Consider the following 15245-nt stretch of genomic DNA (forward strand, 5'->3'; position numbering starts at 1 on the left):
AATATTTGTAACTGAAATTTTTTATAATTATTATTATTATGACACTTTTAATGTATGTTTATTGCATTTAATTAGTACTTGATGTTTCAATTGAATAATAATAGATAAGAGTTTTTTGTTTTAATTTTTTTAAAACATTTTACTAAATAGTGATTGGTTGATTTTCATCTAACAATTTTGGTTATTAACTCTTCCGGTCATTACCAGGCAAATCCTTCTACAACAAAGAGAATAAGACATCGATAGTATATAGGGAGCAATAATTTTAAATGCACATTAATTTTGGTTGTGAGTGTTGGACATAACCGTTTACAAAAGAGGAATACATAAACTTGTGCTACTTGCAATGAGTTCACAATTAAAATGTTATTATTTATAACAAATAAATAGGACTATTGAAAATGATATTGAATAATGAGAAGAGTAAACGGCAAAGTTAAAAATCTTTAGGAAAATACTTGAGACAAATTTCCTATGTTGGCGGCGTCGAATGGTGACGTTGGTCTGAGACTCAAAATCGAGCTCTGGCAGGGAAACCGCAAGAGGAGGAATGGAGTTTGTCCTGATTTCTGCAATTTATGCAATGCTGCTCTGCCAGAAATGGACATCGCGATGTACAATTTGTTTTAAGGAAAAAACAATGGCTCATGGGACCGGAAGAGGACGGAGGAAATAGGATGGGACTGGAAGAGGACGGAGGAAATAGGATCTTGGTATGGAGAGGTGTTAAGAGGGTGAGGGTTTGAGAAAGGTAATAAGCTCTTTGGTTTTGAGAGCTTTTTGTTGGGGTAAATGTTAATTTGTGTTTTTATTGTTTTAGAAATTAGGATTGATTTGGAAAAAGTTAATTTGTTGGTTTTTATTGTGTTTTTAGTTGTTTTTTGTGTTTTTTTTTATGTGAAAATAAAAGTTGATTTGGCAAGATTTGAGTGGTGGATTCTAAAATTTTGTCAAGTAAGCGTTGGTGCTGACATGGCATTAGTAGAAAAAGAAAAATAACTTAGAAGTAATGTGGATAAACCTATGTACCTACTTTTATATATTAAGAATAGATAGACTATATATATGCATTTAATTTTGATCTGTTATTTAGTGTTTGAAAAAATGTACATGTGAACTCAGTATAAATAAATATAAACTTCAAAATTTTAATTTTAAGAAACTACAAATTATCATAAGAAGCAATATTATTAGAATTTAATTTTGATATTATCAGTATAAAATAATTAATTTTTATATTAATTACATAAATAATCAATAAAAATAAATATAATTAAATAATTATATAAAATATTTTATACCATTAATAAATCAAAATTAAACTTGTATTATTATTTAGCTTAAACATTTAAAAGTTCTACAGATATAACGATTTCATTAGATTGTAATATAAAAATTATTACCAGAAAAAGTGATCATTCTTTTAGAGGTGGTCTTTTAAAAAGTGATAATTTTAACTTGATTTTTAACATTTTAAATTTTTTAATTTTTATTTCAAAAATTTTTAAATAAATTTAATGTTATTTTACTGTTAAATTTGACACAAATAATTAATAAAATGTGTGACATAACATTGACAATATTACTGTTAAGTTATACCTTTCTCTTTATGTTAGAAAAATATAATCAAAATTTTTTTTGTAATACTTTTTTTTTCTCGATCTATTTGTAAAAAAAAATTAAAATTCTATCAATCAATCATCAATAATCCAGAATCTAAGAAAAAATTTTTAAATTGGTGATCATGGATCAACTTATCTAAGTAATAAAATCAAATATTATTTACGTTTTAATATGTTAATTATTTGTGTCAAATTTAACAATAAGACAATATTAAATCAATTTAAAAAAATTTTGGATTAAAATAAAATATTTAAACATTTTAAAATTAAAATAAAAATTTAAAATATTAAAGACTAAATTAAAATTTAACCTAAATATTAAAAAACTAAAATAATACTTTACCCATAATATAAATAGTCTTATGAGTATAATAATTTGATTAGATAACAATATAATACTTTTACACACCATTAATATCTAAATTCTATCATTCTTTTTTTAACTAGCATTCCAAATAAGGGAGAAAATACAATGTTACTTAAGAAAAGAAAATTATACGGTACAGATCAAAAAGTATACAGATTTAAAGATATGTTTATGTGGCAAAACTTAAACCACACATTCTAAAGCCACACTTTTCACTTAAAACTGTAACTCTTCACAAAGAAAAGTGTCACCTAATGGGAAAAAGTAAATTAGAAGATTTAAGAGAAGAAATAATTAAGTTATCAAAATTAATAGACCAAAAATTAATGATTTTAACTAATGTTAACTGTAATGACACCGAATTCTTAAAATCAATACAAAATGATTTTTCTCAAAATCTTTATTTTACTATAAGTTTTATTGAAGGACTTCAAAAACCTGAAAAAACTTATTTTTCACACGGAATTTCTAAAAAATGTTACCATGGAAATGATTCCCCACATCTTTATCATACTTTTAACCCACAATTAAATTCTATAGTAGATATGCTTGAAGAAATATTAGTATCCATAAAATTTCAAAGAAATAAGGAAAAAGAGAATCCCAAAGAAGAAAAATGTCAAAATATAATCAACATAACAGATTTAAAAGTAAAATCACCATTGAAATTATGAATATTGAAGAAAAATTAGAAGAAGTTACAATGCTTTTTAAACAATTAAAAATGGTTCAAGAAAATAATATTATGGAACATGGATTTCAAATAGAAGAAGAATTAGTAAATTCTGAAAATATAGAAAATGAAGAACACATCCTAGATTATTCAAGTGACGAAGAACCAGCAATTCCAATACAAGTAAAAAATAAAGCTGGAACATCTAAGGATAATCAATCTCAATTTAAATGGGAAATATATTTTGATAATTATGCTTTTAAAAAAGGATTTATAAATAAAGATTCAAAATATACAAAAATACCATCAAAATACGTTCCTAAAATTCAGGAAATGAAAGGAGAAAGAATGCTTGACTTAGACTGCAAAAAGAATGAAAATTTTTTTTTCGAAAATTGGTTGAATTCCTTTTTATTAGAAGCCTTTACTAATCCAAAACTTAGTGAATTGTCTGGAAGAGATATTTGGAATTACATAGGGTTTCATACTAAAGGAACTATAAGAGATTATATGACATCAATAGAAAACCAAATAATAGAAGAATTAGCAACAAAAACAACAGCTTATGATAAGATATTATATATAATGATGATTCTATATAAAGAATTTTTTGGAAAAATATTATAGATCATAGACAAGAAGTCTATAATAAAGAATATCAAGAAGCAAAAAACCATTTAGCTAATATTCAGATATATGATCTATGTAATGTGGAGTCTTATATATGTGAATATAGAATACATTATTACAAATTAAAAGAGGAAGATAAAAATCATTATCTTAGTATGTATATAACAAAACTTCCATATCCTGCTAATGAATTTATAATGGGAAGATTTATAAGAGAAATAAATAGAGGGACAATTGAAAATAATTTTGGTGGAGCAACCTCTGCAATAAGAGAGGAAATAAAAGAACGTTGTATGCAAGAAGCAACTCAAAAAAGATTTGCAAATATAATTAGAATTTGCTGTCAGGATAATGAAGAGATACCCCAAAAATATGGGCTTAATAAAAATTTCCAAAGAAAAAGAAAATACCAATTTAGAAAAAGAAAATACTATCCAAACTAGAGAAAAAAGAGGTATTTTAGAAAAAGAAATAACAATAAAAATAAAAGACAAAAAAGTGATTATTGCCCGAATAAAAAAGAAAATTGTAAGTGTTGGTATTGCCAAGAAGAAGGACACTATGCAAATGAATGTCCGAAAAAGAAGGATAAAAAGGATCTTACTAAACAAATAGAAATTGCTAAGTCTTGTTTTATGGAACCTTTAGAGGAATCTGATGATAACTTAGACTATATTTTTGAATATGTCTCAGAAACAGACTTAGAGACTGAGTAATAATGCCACATTTATTACTATAAAAATAACAGAAAAGTTTATAAATGCTTTTATAGATTCTGGAGCAACACAATGCTTCGCTAGTTCAAATATAAAACTTGATTGGAAAAAATTAAAGAAACCATTAAGAGTTAGAATAGCTGACAAGTCAATACATAAAATTGACCAAAAAGCAAAATGGCTGAAATTTTTATTCAAAATTATAGGTTCATTGTTCCATCTATATATATGTTAAATTCTGGAATGGATTTTATCATAGGAAATAACTTTTTAAAGCTATATCATCCATTCATTCAAGAATTAACATATATAGTTTTAAAAGCTCCACACGATTCTTCAATAAATCAAAAATCAAAACGTATAAAAATACCAACTACTACTATAGATAAGATCTTAAAATTTAAAATATTTTCTATATTAGAGACATGTTATTTAAATTTATACTTTCAGATAAATATTCCAAAAAATAATCCTGAAATAAAGATAGAAGAACTTTTGGATGAAATTTGTGCTGAAAATCCTTTAGATGTTAAAAATACAAATAACGAATTAGTAAGCATTAAATTAAAAGATCCTACAAAAGAGATAAATGTTCCAAATAAAATTCCTTATTCCGCAAGAGATAGAGAAGAGTTCTCATTAGAATGTAGAGATCTTTTGGAAAAAGGAATTATAAGATTAAGTAAAAGTCCTCATACGGCTCCATCCTTTTATGTCGAAAACAATAATGAAATTAAAAGGGGAAAACGAAGAATGGTTATTAACTATAAGAAGATGAATGAAGCAACTATTGGTGATGCTCATAAACTTCCAAGAAAAGATTCTATTTTAGAAAAAATCAAAGGAGCAACTTGGTTTTCATCTCTTGATGCAAAATCAGGATATTGGCAACTTCGTTTAGACGAAGAAACAAGGAAATTAACTGCTTTTACTTGCCCAACAAAAGAATCAACAAGTGTGTTGCTCTATGAATGGAATGTATTACCATTCGGATTAAAACAAGCCCCAGGTATTTATCAAAGATTTATGGAAGAAAATCTAAAAGAGTTAAATGAATTTATTTTAGTATACATTGATGATATACTAATTTTTACAAAATAGGATAAAGAAGATCATCTTCAAAAATTATTAATAGTTTTAGAAAGATGTAAAGAAAAAGGATTAGTTCTTAGCAAAAAGAAAGCAAGAATAGCAAAACAAGAAATAGAGTTTCTTGGATTAATTCTATCCACTCAAGGAAAGCTAAAACTTCAACCAAATGTTCTAGAAAAGGTAAATTTATTTCTTAATAAAATAGAAGATAGAAAACAATTACAAAGATTTTTAGGGTGTATAAATTATATTTCTGATCAAGGATTTTTAAAAAATATAACAGAATACACTAAAAGCTTATTTCCAAAAATAAGTACTAAAAAAGAATGGAAATGGGATGAAAAAGATAGTATGCAAATTTAAAGAATTAAAAAATTATGTGAAAAACTTCCAGAACTTTATATTCCAGAAGAAAATGACTACTTAATAGTAGAAACAGATGCTTCAGACATAACCTGGTCAGGATGTCTAAAAGCTAAGAAAGCTATAAAAAGTTTGGAACAAGAAAAAGAATCACTAGATTCTAAATATTCCCCAAAGGAATTACTTTGCAGGTATATTTCAGGGACTTTTACTCCAACAGAACAGAGATATACTACTCATGAAAAGGAAACTCTAGCAGCAATTAAATCTCTTAAGAAATGGAAAATTGATTTACTACCCAGAGAATTTACATTAAGGACAGATTCAAGTTACCTAACAGGTTTCATACGATATAATTTAAAAGTTGATTATAATCATGGACGATTGGTAAGATGGCAATTATTTTTGTTACAATATCCAATAAAAATTGAATATATTAAGGGTGACAAAAATGTTATTGCAGATACATTAACAAGAGAATGGAGTTCGTCTACAACGCATTAGATCAAGAAATTCAAAAATATGAGCAAGAACTCAAAAAATGCAAGCATTGTCAGCAAATAAGGACACAGATCCAATCTCTCAAGAAGGCCATTGAAGCAATGAAATCAACACAACAAGCAAAACCATCAGAGTTCAGCCAGCTAAGCATGGTGGACAAATCAGGTGAAGAAAAAATTTCAGAAAATAAAATAATTGCTGAAATCATTAAAAAATCCACCCAAGATAAAAAATATTATGTAATTTATAATGGCTCCATGAAAGGAGTATATGATGCCTGGGAAAAAGCAGCACCATTCACACATCAATCAAGGATAATTCATAAAGGAGTGTTTCTAACACTGGAAGAGGCAAAGGAATCCTTCAAGGAATATGAAGCTCTCCATCCAGAGCAAACTCTAAAAAGAGCAGATAAAGCTCCAATTCAAACCCAGAGAACACAACTAGAAAATGGATTAATACAGACAGATTTACAGACGGATTTAGTCTTTATTACAGACGGATTTTTGGTTACCGACGAAATTACCGACGGATTTTGTCCCTCTGTAAAAGTCCCGTCGGAAATTATTTACCGACGGATTTTTTTCCGTCGGAAAATTACAGACGGATTTTTAGCAATTACCGATGGATTTTCCCTCTGTAAATTTTCTATCCATTTTCCAAAGGCGACGAACTTTCCGACGGATTTTCAGACGGATTTTTTGTCTGTAATTACAGACGGATTTTCAGACGAATTTTCCGTCTGTAATTACAGACGGATTTTTCGACCGATTTTCCGTCTGTAATTACAGACGGATTTTCCGACAGATTTTCCGTCTGTAATTTGAACTTTGGAAAATCATCCCGTTCTGATTACAGACAGAAAATCCGTCTGTAATTCCGTCAGTAAGATAAAATAGAATTTTTTTTAGATTTTTTCATTGCAAAATGAATACTTTAAATTTGTTTTCTAAATTTACTCCATCAAACACTGTAAATTGAAAAAAGAAAGCCAAAAATCACATAAATAAACATAATATTCATTACATGATACCTATAAAATTGGATGTTATTTTTCAACATCATTGGCCAATATCTCATTGTCTTAATAAAAAAATACCAAAAATAAATAAGATGACCATCCCAATGTTACATGAATGTCACAAATTACACTTAGCACTTAAAGATAGAATAATCTAAAATATTAATAGATAACTAAGTTGCATTGGCAGCATCAAACTCCATATTGAAAGTTAATTTTGACATCTCCTGACTGAAATAGAATTAAAACCCAAATTAGAATTGGAGTGAATTGGAATGCTTGAATAAAAATAAAGCATATTATTTAAAGCATTTTGCACTCAGGAAGTAGTCTCTTTTGCATGAACAATTTTCTATAAAAGAATCGGTACATAGAGAATCACATCTCTTCTTAGAAAGCAAGAACCATGAGCTTCTTAAGGGAGGGTAAAGGAGGTACTGTAGTCAAATTTGGAGACATAATACCTCCACATAGTAGCTGAATGCTTGCTAAGTAGTAGCATTATCCAAAATAAAGTATACCTGCCATAACAAAGTACAATCATATACTTTAATACCAAAATATACGAAGAGCTAAACAAAAACTCTCAATTGAACCATTATCAAATAGTGGTTGTATACTTTAATGCCCCATTATCATAAGTAACTAAAACTCACAAATCCAGCTGTTTATAGGCATTCCTTGAGCTGCACGGCCAGTATTTAGAGCATAACCATTCATCAGAAAGCTGTCTCTAGAAAGTGGATTCTGCGTAGTTATCACTGTATGTATAATCAAATCATTTGTTTATTCATTGATCATATAGTACTATTAGTTTGCAACCAAGGAAACAATTGCAATAAACACCTTTTTTGTATATATAAAAAGGATTTTGGAAAGCCTTTCAACTTCCCTGAAATTGGTGAGGAAAGCCACCCTTCCATCTCTGGTGGAGCCCAACCATGTACCACCGCCGAGCTCATCCCTTCCGCCCAATATAATGCCGCCGGCCCACCATCCTAACGGCTCTGTGGGCCTGTCAACAATAAACAAATGGTTTTCGTTAGTCACCCAAGTTAAAATCAATCACATGTTTGTTACAAAAAAAGGAACCAACACAAGCACTCACCGGTAATAGAATTCGTCCCTGTTGAAACTCATCAGCTGAATCCAATGCTTATTTAACAATAACATCATCACCTGCAATTGTGATAATTTCTTATTAAAAACACAAAACAAAACAAAAACAAACAAGATAATTGAGTTCAGTAATGTGATTGTGAAACAGACCAGTGTTTAATTTGATACTAAGATAAAATCAATTTTCGAAAAAGTACCAAAAGTAACCAAAACTGACCAGTCTCATTATACGACCTTAGAACAGTAACCACAGCCAAATCAATGATCATCAACGACTCAAGGAGCCTCCAATTTTCTAGATTCAGGCCAAATCAAACGCAAAATTTTCACTACTCAGCAACAATTCAGCAAAGCTAGCGGCAGAAAATTCAATAATCACATATCTCCAATTTTGAAATTCAGATTCAGAACATAAAATTGCAGAATTAGAGTCTACAACAGCAAAAGCTTCAGAATTCAGCAAGAAATCTAAAACTTACAGAAGAAGTTCACATCAAAGGAGAAGAAGGAGACTCATCAGATTTCAATTTTACATTTTAACCTCAACAACAAATAAAATCAACAGAGCTGGCAGATCGAGCAATAATTCAGCATTCATTTTTGTCTATTTATGCAGAAAACGAAGAAGAAGCGACAGATTTGGCTGAAGAAGAAGAATTAGCTTGGCTGAAGAAGAAGAAGAAGAAGAATCCCACCTAGTTATGCAGGCAAAAATACAAACAGATAGAGGACATCCATTATATTAGCTAGACATTTCTACCATTATTTACAGGAACTCATACCCTTGATTCTATAGAGATCTAACAAAAAGAAAATTGCACAATTGCAGCAAATTCACTATAAACTGAATAAAAATAATAGTAACAAAAATATGGTTGTTCATAGGAAGTTGACAGAAATCCACCTCACTGCAACCGATTCCAAGTTTCTTTCGATCATTCAAGCATCGTTTATGATATTTCACGTACCTGAAGGGAAGAATAACCTCATGAGAAATTCTGAAATTACAACATGTTCAATATAGTCCTAGACCTTATTACACGTATATCATAGCCAAGTATCATAACATACTTCTGCTGTTGGAAACCGTTTTCTTCTAAAAGTTGGTTACTTGGATGCTGAAAAGGTGGGAAAGATTTTGGCATGGAGCCCACAGGAGGACTACTCGAAAGACCACCATGTGGCGAACTACTCAATTTGGAGGGTTTGAGACTGCAAAATTAAGAGAATAATTGGAAAGAGCTTTTCAGTGATCAAACTAAAGAATCAAACTACCAATACAAAGCTAGTCCAAATAGGACAGTTTTCTGAGTTAAACAATCATGATATATACCTGAATTTGAGTTCGAACATTCTCCAGTTCAGATTCCTGAAAATGTATACAGAGGATTGCAAGATGTATCAGGAACTGAAAATATCAATGTGAAACCTAGTAACAGCAGAATTTGAGCACAAACTATTGAGAATATGAAGTGATAACTTGCCTGCTCATGCAAAGCTTCTTTCAACTGAGATACAAGTGCCGCTCTACTTGCTTCAATTAATTTAAGACTTTCAACACACTGTTTCAAAATATTTTCTTGCTGCTCTAGTTCCTTAGACAAAGTTTCTCGCTTGGGATCCTTTGCTGAAAAGAGAAAACAACATAAGAACCCTGGGTTTCAAAACTCAGTTGTTTCCATGTCCAGTAGTACTAAGGAAAGTAAGGCACACGGAACTTTTTAATTTCCCATTTTTACCTTGTAGACCAAGTTATCAGCTCGTGTTTCCAGGTTTTCATTGTGTTCAAACATGATAAGTTTAACAGAAACCTTTTAAGTACACTTACCATTATGCATTTGGTTCCACTTGACTTTAAAAGCTGAAGAGGAACAAGAGTAGCAGGTTCTAGAGCCTGAAATAGAAAAACAGATCAGGAAAAAAAAGGTCCGAAGTAGCTTATTGCTTATTGCAGCAACAAATACATATATGGACTTCTATTCTATTTTATTTTATTTATCTAATCACTAACACAAGTTGCATTAAAGACTTTACACCCACGCCATCACTAACTCTCAATTCCTAAAGCAACAAATACATATATGGACCCTGCATAATCAAATTTCAAGGGAAGTTGAGTAACTTAATTGAATAGAGAATTAATTTTCAGCAATTCACATGGCATTCCTATACAAGGATACAACAAGAACCAAGCAAAGAGAAGGTCCACCCTATTTATGGAGTCTCTCTTAGAGATGTACCAGGTGGTCCAAACCCACTTCATAATTGATCAGCAATCTATCAATCTGCCGCTTATCAAGTTAGACAGATTTTTTTTGCAGGCCTATAGTGTGTAAAATATTCATTTTTCCATTAAAGATGTAAACATAATCATTTTGATAAGATATCATAAGTCAGAAATAACTTAATCACATGCTAGTTTAAACCAAAAGTGTAGTTATTTAAATATCAAATAACAAATAACAAATAACTTAGAGCTTGGATTAAAATTCAAACCTGATAACTTAGTGGAGCTGATCTTGCAAATCTATTGAATGAAGCTGCTATATTGGCTGGTCGTCGGGGAAAGACAGCAATCTCATCTAAAGACAGCAATCTCTTCGTGAATTCATCTTCTGTGACACATGAACACAAATCTTAGAAGCAGTTTTAGCAAACTATTCTCAGATGTTGTTTTGAAAGATGCATTTCTACTTTCTTGCAAAACTTTGACCCCTGGTCATGATCAAAATCCACTAAAACCGGGTGTTCTCATTGCAATTAATTCCAGCCATCTGCATATGCTACAACATCCTCATAAACATGCATTAATTACATTCTTGATTAATTCCTCTGAAAAAGAAGATTACATATATATTACAGCCAAATAGCTTTAAATCAATTAGAATGAGACCAAAACACATATAGTGAAGCATGGAAGATAGCCCCATCAAAAGCATAAGCAATGTTTAGTAAGAAACTAGTCATAACTTGAGTAACCTATTCTTAAAGTAAGATAGAGTTATGAAGCTCAAACAATGCCATAGTGGAAAAACGATAGGAGAAAGAAAACAACAAACCTGAGGAATTTCAGCAACATATTGCCTAGGATTAACCTACTTCACTGACAATTGACAATTCTTCACACACCAAAAAAAAGTAGCTTTTAAAGAAGCTTTTGCCTTTTGGTATAATCTAGAAAGTAGCTCAACATACCAATTTATTAGTAAGCTTTGTATCTTAAATTAAGAAGCTCAACTAAGGATAAACAAACAAAACTTTGTAATTTGAAAATGATGCCAATGGGGTTTAACTACGCTTTCTTACTTGGCCTTTATGGATTATAGATCAGCAGAGTGCACTAGAATTTCAGAATATACTTATATGAACAAATATGAACAAAATTATGAACAGCAAACAGACATTTTATGAACAAAATTCACAAAGTACACAGCATTCAATATTATCAGTGCTTATGAACAAAATTATGAACAGCAAAGTGACTGTTTAACAAACTATGAGCAAAATTATGAGCAAAATGAGCATTCAATGTTCTCAATTTATCACAGTACTCACCGGCTGCGAGGAGGAAGGGCGTTGTTGGAGAGCGAAGGAGAGCGCTCGAACACAACGGCGACACAGAGAGAGAAGGAGACCGCTCGAACAGAGGAGACGGCCAACGAGCTTCCAAACAACGGCGAGGGAGCTTCCAATCACGGCGACGCAGCTTCCTACGACGGCGACAGATCTTCTACGGTGGCGGTGGAGGCTGTGTCTGTGTAGGGGCTGCGGTGGCTGCGCCGCTGCGGGGATGCGAGGCTGTGGGGGTTGCGGGGAGCTGCGAGGGCTGATGCGGGGGCTGCGTGGCTGCAGTGGCGGCAGAGACTGCGGTGGCTGCGGGCTGCAGGGAAAAGAGTTTGAGGGATGAGGCGAAGAGGAGCGTGAATGGAGTGTGAATGGTGTTCGAATGGAGTGTGAATGGAGTGTGAAATGGGTGGTTATAAAATTAGGGTTTTCAATATTTTCGACGAAAAATTTAAATTACAGACGGATTTTTCGTCTGTAATAATTAAATAAAACGCAGCATTTTGTCTATTTAATTACAGATGGATTTTCCGTCTGTAATCATTTCAAATCCGTCTGTAATTATTTTTCATGGAAAAAAAATTAATTTTTCCGACGGAATTATCGACGGATTCTCTTTTCCGTCTGTAATTTATGCTAATCCATTTTTTTTGTTTTCCGACAAAAAATCCCTCTGAAATTCCCTCTGTATTTCAGTGGGATAAAATCCGTCGGAAATATCCGTCTGTAATAACTAGTTTTCTAGTAGTGAGAACAGGGATAATAAGAAACATTCCTACAAGGGCTGAAATCAAGGAAAAGAAAAGGGTCTGTAGATCAAATCTCAGAGAAACCCTTAATATAGTCCTGAATTGGACTGAAGAAAAAAGGGCAATTTTGGGATATTATCCTATTGCCAAAGAACAGCTAACAAAGTTGGTTATATTTTCAGATGCTTTTCCATCTGACACCTATCAGTTTTTCCAGTATGGATTAATTGATACAATTTTAATTTTTAATGATCTAAAAATTATTAGTGAGTTTCCTGCAGGATTCGTTGATGCAGTAAAGAGATTTAAAAATATGATTGACAATGTAAATCCGAGGGATATATCCCTAAAATTTACAAACAGTCAACCTATTTTTAATGAAGAAGAAGAATGCTTGGTTCCAGCATACCAAGTAATATTCATGTCCGTCTTCCCAGGAAATTTTCAACCAATTGATTAGATTCAAGATTTAACGATTTACAGTCATGAAGGAAGGCTAGCCAGCACATTAGCAAGGGTCTTTGAAAGAACTCAAAAAATAACGAAGGAATCTCACACAAGGATTAATTATAAAAGTAGAAATACTCTGCTTGTGTCCAGTAAAAGAAATGAAATTGAGGAAACAGAGATGAGACTCTTGGTGGAATTTGAATCAGCATTCTATAACTTATCTGGACTTTTAGAAAAGCTCCCTGAAGGGATAAAGAGGAATCTCTGCTATTTGATAAAAGACAGAGAAGACTACAAGTGCCAGCTATGTGCCTTAGAAATATCTGAAGAAAGCAATAATGAAACGGAATCAACTCACATGATGAAGGAAGGAGACAATGCATCTGAGGGTCACATGATAAAAGAGGAGGACAGTGCATCTGAAGCATCTCTCAACATTATTGCATAGTGACGTAAGCACTTAGGTCATAGAGCACCAACAATGTAGCTGGTGCAAGAGAACAAATAATGACGTAAGCAATGACGTCATAAGAAGGGTAAGGATGGGAATTGTCCATCAAACCCAAATATTATAAATAGGTTGCTTAGCAAATTGTAGAATCATCAGACAATAGAAAGCAGGAGGCTAAGAGTACTCATATGCTAGGAGAGCAAGGAGGAAGCTGCCGAGGCGATTCTATAGTCTGAAGAAGAATTCCCTTAGGGAAAAAATAATCCTAAACTCCCCTCTGGAGTTAGAATCTACAATCTCCCCTCTGGAGATAAAAACACCTTATGTAAAATATACTAAATAAAGGAAGTTTTTCTCCAGAAAGGTACATCTTCATCCTAGTCTTTCAATTATGAATTATTTAGAAAGTTTAGAATTAACAGAAGAATCTGATTATTATAGATTAACTGCTTTATTAGATAATGAAAAACAGGCTGTTCTAAAAACAGAATTGAATCTCAAATCAAATGAAAATTTTAATAAACAAAATCTTTTAAAAGAAGTTTTTAATAGAAAAAATATAATATACTATGGAAAAATTCAACTTGAAGCCCCTATAAAGATAAAATCCGTCAATGGAGAACTTGAAATAGTTTTGATAAATGATGAAGAATTGAGTAAACAGATTGAGAAAATTAAGGATCAACAAAAAAGATCTAAAATTGGATGGATTCATATTAGTACTATACAAGTCTTAATCAAATCTACATATATGAAAGGAATTAATTCACCAATAAGCTTAGCAATCTGTGACAAAAGAATTACTGATGACCCAATAGATCAAATAATTAGAATTGTTCATGGAAACTTAGCAAACGTAAATGTTAAATTCAATGCTCATCTTGGATATGCTATACCTTTATCAACTGAAAATCTTGGAAGATCTATAAGTTTGGCTTATAAATTTCACAGAAAAAATCTAATGGAACAAGACGATGAACCATTTTCAATTACATATGCAATAAATTATGCTTTAACAAATAGCCATCATAGTATAATATTTAAAAACAGAGAAAGAATTTATGTCGATGAATTATTTCAGAAAATTGTAAAAACAGAAATACCAAAATATAAAGCTATTGAAAACCCAGTTCTATTATTAAAAGAACCATCAGGAAAATTAGTTTCATCGAATTTTCAAATAAGAGAATCTAAAATTAATAGCCCTTTAAGTTTATCTAAGTTAAAGATTAAAGAAGAAAATTCTGAAATAAAAGAATTAACAAAAAAGGTCGAAAAATTAAATGAAACCCTAAACACTAAATTATGACAATAAATAAAGAAAAAATATATGTAACTTATCAAGACAAGAAACAAGAGCTCTTTGAAAGAGAAAATCGGTTGAATTATTTACAGTTTTCTGAAATAAATCAAAGAGCATTTAAAGCTCTAAAAATAGTCTATGACAAGTTGAAAAGAGAAGTTGAAGAGCTAGAAAAATTAATAGAATCTCTAGAGAATAGTGATGAATCGATGATAGAATTTGCAGAAATTCTAAGATAAATAATGAAGCATACAAAGATTGAAAGACCAAAAAATAAAATAAAAAGAAAAAGGGCGAAAAAATTAAAAAGTAAAATAAAGGAGTATAAAAGGGAATTAAATAATCTTCAGATCGAAATTGATGACCTTATAATAAAAAGGATAGAAATAAGAATAAATATAAACAAGTTGGAGTTAAACTTAAAAAATTTATAAATGCCTGGAAAACCATATTATGACTTAAAAGAATTAAAACTGTTGAAAGAAAAAATGGAGAATGAAGTTGAAAAATTAAAAAGATATTTAGAAACAACAGAAAGTGTAGAAATAAAAGAAGTTTTTGAAGATTTGAGAAATTATATTAAAGAAAAAGACAAACAGATAAAAGATTTTATATACAATAATC

General features: G+C 30.7%; 1 protein-coding gene across 1 annotated transcript; it reads right to left on the reverse strand.

Moving 5' to 3' along the window:
- Positions 1-8120: 8120 nt before the first annotated feature.
- LOC107639683 (la-related protein 1A) lies at positions 8121-9619 on the reverse strand. Its single transcript, XM_021121445.2, has 6 exons — positions 9589-9619; positions 9438-9473; positions 9176-9316; positions 9009-9072; positions 8322-8399; positions 8121-8164 (listed from the first exon to the last, which is right to left on the reverse strand). Exons 1-5 carry the CDS (start codon positions 9594-9596, stop codon positions 8373-8375), a joined length of 276 nt encoding a protein of 91 aa, XP_020977104.1. The 5' UTR covers positions 9597-9619; the 3' UTR covers positions 8121-8164; positions 8322-8372.
- Positions 9620-15245: the final 5626 nt, after the last annotated feature.

Source organism: Arachis ipaensis, chromosome B4 (assembly GCF_059453495.1).
Source record: "Arachis ipaensis isolate K30076 ecotype BB chromosome B4, ASM5945349v1, whole genome shotgun sequence".
NCBI lineage: Eukaryota > Viridiplantae > Streptophyta > Magnoliopsida > Fabales > Fabaceae > Arachis > Arachis ipaensis.

Bases quoted from the DNA above. Each gene is read 5' to 3' on its own strand.
- LOC107639683 (XM_021121445.2), bottom strand. The intron at 9,317-9,437 runs GTATATATCATG...TTAATTTTGCAG, and splicing joins ATGTTCGAACTCAAATTCAG to TCTCAAACCCTCCAAATTGA. The intron at 9,073-9,175 runs GTATGTTATGAT...TCTTCCCTTCAG, and splicing joins AACGGTTTCCAACAGCAGAA to GTACGTGAAATATCATAAAC.